At 29.4% G+C, this 6,436-nt stretch overlaps 1 protein-coding gene across 1 annotated transcript in view; it reads left to right on the plus strand.

The window, feature by feature from the left end:
- The first annotated feature begins 1,835 nt into the window (after positions 1-1,835).
- The window catches only part of Hyccin (PI4KA lipid kinase complex subunit hyccin), a 34,146-nt gene continuing 29,545 nt past the window's right edge, over positions 1,836-6,436 (plus strand). The window contains exons 1-4 of the mRNA XM_024363465.2: positions 1,836-2,289; positions 2,370-2,504; positions 4,408-4,533; positions 5,889-6,106. Coding sequence (XP_024219233.1) covers positions 2,140-2,289; positions 2,370-2,504; positions 4,408-4,533; positions 5,889-6,106 — 629 coding nt within the window. The 5' untranslated portion in view covers positions 1,836-2,139. The remainder of the gene's footprint in view (positions 2,290-2,369; positions 2,505-4,407; positions 4,534-5,888; positions 6,107-6,436) is intronic.

Below are 6,436 nucleotides of genomic sequence, written 5' to 3' on the forward strand. Positions count from 1 at the left end.
GGTCGAAACGTCGGCATAAAATAAATAAATATGGTTTTGTTTATTTATGTTGTTCTTTGCTGACCGCACCCCCCGACAAACTTCTCCAAGAAGTAAACAATTTCTCATGTAAACCTTTTTAAAAGAAAAAACAAAATTTCAAATAATAAAAATGAATTTAATTTTACTTTTTGTGGGATTTCACTTATGGTTAAATCTACCCAATTAATAAATGATAAGTTAGTAGGGAATATGTGGTTAAGTGAAAACAATACGTGAAAACATATTTTTAATTCCTACCAAACCATATTTGAGCCCTTTAATCCATAGCCAGGAATCAAAATTATTTGTAATTAAAAATAATTTCATTATCTGATAAATATTGTAGAAAATCCGAAGAATATTGCTATGAGGCTGAATTATCTCTTCGCGGTTTTCAAAATTGGCAAGTCCTAGCCACAAAATAAAATTTATGGCTTTTGAAATCAATAAATTATACCACTTGTAAAAGTAATAGGGTTGCTATTGACTGATTCACAAGGCCTACCTATCAGACATTCTGTTTAATAAAAATCATCGGTGACCAATTCAACCCATTCAACACTTGTTGCGTCGTGTAGCTTAATAGTTTAAAACTTGAGCGAGGGGTTCCTCAGTGATGGTAATAGTGATAGTAATATTGATAGTGAAAGCATCACATCCACTATCATCATGTAACACAAAATTTTCTGTTGTGCTATCAGCATTTAGTTGATAGTGGTATTGCTATCAATTTTCTATCTAAGCGTGCTAAACTTACTGTTACTGTCAGTTCTACTCGTTACGCACTCCTAAAAGGGATAAATAAAACCCATAACGGTTCCCTTTCAGTTGAGGTCGGGCCTATATTAACCCCTTAGCATTCTGTTTAGGTTGCCACAGATGATCATTTCGCTTCAAAACTCCGTGCTGTGGACAAATGTGGGTTTTTGATGAAATATTAGTATCAGTATAAGCGACTTATGTTTTTTTAAAAGTATTTTTACGGTGAATTTAATTGAAACAAACGCAATATGAAATAACCATCTAAAAAAGTTATACTCGATCGCAGATGAAAATTCACTTATTTCTATTATATTGACGAGGAGCCTTCTAAACGATCAGTCGGAATGACAGTAACTTAAAAGCCAAACTGACTTGAATCCCTAAGATCCCTACTTTATAAATCCAACTGATGCTTACTTATATCGAACAGTAAGGATTTTGTACAATCTCTCTTTCATTTCATAATTTACAGAAAGCATGTTTGGCAAAAAATTCTCCATAATTACACGATCAATCAATCTGAACTTTATCCTTGGATTTACTGTTATAACGGCTACATGGAATTCACGGTCGTCCAAAAGTCCTACATGTGAACATGTACCTTCTGTCATTTTAAAACAATATATATATTTGAATCTGGAATAAGAGTTATATTTTATTTATGGTCGATGGAATGTACGGTCCGGAACCAGAGGGTAGCTAACCTAAGATCCCATCTTTGTCCTCAGTAAAAGAATTGATGAAGGTGCTATGAATTGATTTTTTTTCCCAAGAAATGAACATTTTATGTGCTATCTTTGACTTTCACATCTCAAGATTTTCGGTTGATCGCACTATTTCTCAGTTGATAGTTGATAAAAATTACGTAAAAAGCTTTATATACCATTTTCACAAAAGTTTAACGTTTAAATTTCTAACAGAACATCTTCCTTCGCTCATGTCTTCAATTATCAATTGTTACTTTTTTTCATAAATAAAATTCTTTTTATTTCCTAAGGCTCGTTCAGTTTCTTTGAAGTATTAATATATCCTCTTTGGTTGACATTGACCTAGATTAGCAATTGATATGGCTCTGACTTATTCTCTCAAATCTTGAAAGGTGGTGTTTACTGCCAATGAGTACTTCTAACTTGTGTAATGGATTAATTGAGCTTAATTGCTCTGTTCTATTAGCTTTGCCTTCGGTCTAATGAGAACCGAATCTTATACCAATAGCTCTGTTAAATGGCATTAATTTTATTGGGCAGGTTATTGGAAGAAAATACTGTTATTACTTCGGAATTTTGTTATTAACAAAAAATAATTTGTAGATTTTTATCTCCCAAATAAATGATTTACGTTACTTAGTGATGTGATATGGTTGAGCAGACGGTACTGGAGTGGTTGTCTGACTATGCATCTTTAAGTTCTAATGAAGTCCTTACATTTGCTAGTACTGTTCATCAGAACAGTGAAGTGATAAGTGCTCTTTATGCAGTTTTAGAAGATAGGCAAAAATACAATGAGGTAAACTATTTATTATATATATAATGATATTAAACATCCTGAATGAACTTTTTCAAGACCAATGTATTTTAATTTTTTAGCTTGTTGATCCTGTTTGTACTACGCTCTTCGAATTTTACCGCTCTCAACAAGCTGAACTTAAACGATTTACTTTAATTTTTCTTCCAACTCTAATATATGTTTATTTAAATGCTGTAGCTCACGGCGAAAAAAAGGTAGGTTTTTTAGTAAAAATGCAATATTGTAACTATTTTTGTTACAAATATCTAATATTGTAACTTTTGTTAAATTTAATTCCTTTAAATTTTGTGAATAAGCTTATCGTAATGTGTTTTAAGTATTTTGCCCAGGATATTAAATTTGCTAAGTGTCTGCTAAGTGCTAATTCTTAATTGTAGTTTTTCTTTCCAATTGAATAAATATTTTTTAAATGTTTATGACGTGGTCTTGGTTAAATAGCAGTGTTGTTTATATTTTGGGAACAATTGTTGATTGTAGTAGTTTTATATTATTACGCATGAATATCAAATGTAGGTTCTTATAGCACAACTATTATATTCAAAGTTTATCTGACCAGGTGAGAATGATAGTTAATTCAACGTTTCATTTATTTCAAGAAACTGAATGTTTTGTTTATGTACTTGAATGATATGCATATTACTTACATAGTATATTGCAAATTATTTATTAATAAATTTTGTAATTATTGTAAATATAGTTGTATAATTATATATAAGTAATGTGTAAGAATATATGATCTTTATATGATGTACAATGAATATACATATATCACTCAGTTACGTTTTAAAACATTCAGTTCCTCATAATAAGCTAAACTTGGCTTACACCTAGTTGACAGTAGTAATAAATCTAGGTGAAGATTGTTTGTGTGGCGGTCAGAATTGTTAAATACTATTTTTGTATCTACTATAAAATGTATCATTAATGGATGCAACTGAACTTTTTTTATTTTTAATGATTTGTTTAAACATTTATCCTAAAACTAGTATTGGTTATTTTAAAAGATTAATTCAATTTTGTTTATGGAAAAACAAATATTTAGTTCTTTTAAAAGTGATCATTTATCTTCTTTTTGACAGATATTTAGAGCATGCCCGTTGAATGACATTGTTATTCAAAGACACTAGTTTTGCTTTGTTATTTTGTAAACATTAAACAAAGCTAAGATTGAATTAGTGGAACTCTCTTTAAGTTAGGATTTCTATTTCTGAACTTATGTCTGACTGTAAATATAAATTACATGTTTAGATTTTGGTTGTCAATTATGCATAGTTTTTTTTTGTTAATTGAATGAATTGAATTTTTCATTATTTTTTTTCAATAATAAGATTTGTTCGTTTTTAAAAAGATATGTAGAGATATGTGGTGATTAAACCTTTACTGTCCTCTGTTCTCATGTACTTGTCCTTGGCCTTAATATATGGGTTAGTTTTGTAAGAACTATTCCATTTTTGAATTAATAACTAATTTTGGATATACTGTCTATATTATTCAATGATTAAGGTATGAATTCTTTCTACTGTTTAGTTATAAATTTTTCCTGCTTGGAGATTACTCAACTTTACCTTGCATTTTATTTTTTGTGTTTTATAAAAGAACATTGTTTTTGATTTTTGAGAATGGGGTTCAAATAATGCTGTCTTTATTACCAAAAGTAATTGTCTAATAGTTTTTCCTGATTTTCCTTCTCATCAATTTTTTTAGTCATTCTACTGATTAAAATAGTTATGAATCACACACTTGTGATGTGTTTGCATGTTTTGTTTTTAGTTTAGAATGATGTAGTAATGAAAAGAAATAATTGTACCAAATGTTTTTTGAATTTGGTATATTATGTATTTATTTTTTCCTTTCACTTGGTATAAGAATTATTTTGATGATTGAATGAAACAATAAGTTGTAGATTTTGTTGAAGTACTGTATTTTAGTGAATTGTTAACAGCTCTGAAGCAGTAATAGAGCTAGACGTACTCTTAGACTTGCCCAAGTAAATCTAGAGGTTAGCCATGTTCCTTTTCTCTGTCCTAAAATTATATGCATTTATGTTTTGTCATTTTTGTAACATTAATGAGTAATATTAACTTTTTCTAATTGCAGAGCTGCCGAGGAGTGGAAGCTTTGTTATTAGGCTTGTATAATCTTGAAGCTGTAGATGAGAATTGCCAAGCTCAAAATGTATCGTTTCGTCTTCCATCACTGGCCCAGTCTTCAATTTATCATGAGGTGTGTGTTTATGATTTGTTGAATTTATAATTATTATAAGCATTAAAATGAATAAGTATTTTAGTTCTTTCTATGGAGGATATATCAGGTGGCTGGAAAATTGTGCTTACTATGCTTTTTCATAGAATAGTGAAAAGTAGTGATTCAGGCACCTTTATCTCGGTCTAATTTTCTTAAAATATAGCAAGCAAACTGAAGTCAGTGTAAATAGCTGTTGCTTCAATTACTGAGTTTTTTTAAAAATGTATTTGGGGCTAAAAATACTACCTTTGAAATCTATGGGAATACCATGTATTGTTAGGTTTATTAGTTCGAATCCTGTTGGTTAATATAGTTCAAAAGATTTCCTAACAATGTATAGATCTGTTAAATGGAAGCTTGCACAATGATTACATTTATTTTTTAAATTGGAGGAAGATAAGACCGGGTGGCGGTCAATAAAGGTTTCAAATTAGTAACAAAAAAATATTTATTGTTAACAACGTTTCACGTTACTTTGCAGGGCTTCGTCAGGGCTGAGAAGAATCATGTTCTGATGTCAACTGGGATATCAGTTGTCAGTTGCGTCCTGACGAAGCCCTGCAAAGTGGGTTGGAACAATAAATAGTTTTTTTTTACCATTTTGAAACCTTTATTGACCGCCACTCGGACTATCTTCCTCCAATCTACTTCATACGGTCATCTTTTCATTTTTGAAAAAAAATTGTAGATATGTTTATTTTCTAGGGGTTTTTCACCTTTGGTGGTAATATTTGATATTTGATATTTGATAGGTGATAATATTATAAAATTTCTTCAAAGTTTTTTTTAAAATTTGTTATTAACCAATGTGCAATTATGAATGAATAATATTCTGTCTCATTGATCGATGATAGAGTGAAAAACAGACTGTTACTGACTAGTATTTTTTCCCCTTAGAATATTACTTACACATCTTTACTACTTCTCAATAATCTTCACTTAAAAGCGCCTGCTTGTTGTTTTTATTTAAATTTCAAAATAAATGTATTATATTTTACTTTTGAATTAGTCGATGAAAATAGAGTGTATTAATTAGCATTGAATTTTTTAAAAACATAAAAGATATTAGCAGGTCCTTTTTTGTATGTTGATAATGCTAGTATATTTATTTTTATCGAAACACCAAACAAAATATTATTTGATAAAACTTACAAGATGTTTATTAAATTATTCTAACTTTTTTTTTTCATTACAGTTACATGTCTAATTAGTGATATTTAAGACATTATAATTTTATTTTGATTTATCATATATTCAACATTAATTTTACCAGTTAATCTGATTGCTTGTGATGCTAAAATGTATTTGTAAAGTTTGTTATAATTCATTTTTAGCCAATGAGCCTCGCACCAGCATCGCTTACTGAAAGCGCATTGAGAAGGCTAGAAGAATGTAATACAAAACTTGTTAAATGGGGTCCGTTTAGCCAACTTGAGAAAATATTGTCTCAGAACAGAGCTTCAGTGATGACTGCGTTGCTTTTTATATATAATCAGCACATTAGCTCTTTACAAAAGCATTGTATGGATCAGCTTTGCAAAGTTACTTCAAAGTAAGACATTTTTTTTAATTGATTTAATGTGTTTAAGAATATAGTTTAGTTGAAGGTCAAGTTAATTTATTGGTTTATCGTTTGTATCTATGTCATTATTTCAAGGTTCCTTGCATGTATAATTATAAAAGGTAATTTGAAATGTTCAAAGTCATTCTCCTTGCTGCCTTGTAATTATTGTAAATATAGTTGTATAATTATATATAAGTAATGTGTAAGATTATATGATCTGTAAATGATGTACAATGAATATACATATATCACTCAGTTACATTTTAAAACATTCAGTTCCTCAAAATAATCTAAACTTGGCTTACACCTAGTTGACAG

This window comes from Halyomorpha halys, unplaced genomic scaffold (assembly GCF_000696795.3).
Source record: "Halyomorpha halys isolate HHAL.00 unplaced genomic scaffold, Hhal_1.1 Scaffold504.1, whole genome shotgun sequence".
In the NCBI taxonomy this organism is placed as follows: domain Eukaryota; kingdom Metazoa; phylum Arthropoda; class Insecta; order Hemiptera; family Pentatomidae; genus Halyomorpha; species Halyomorpha halys.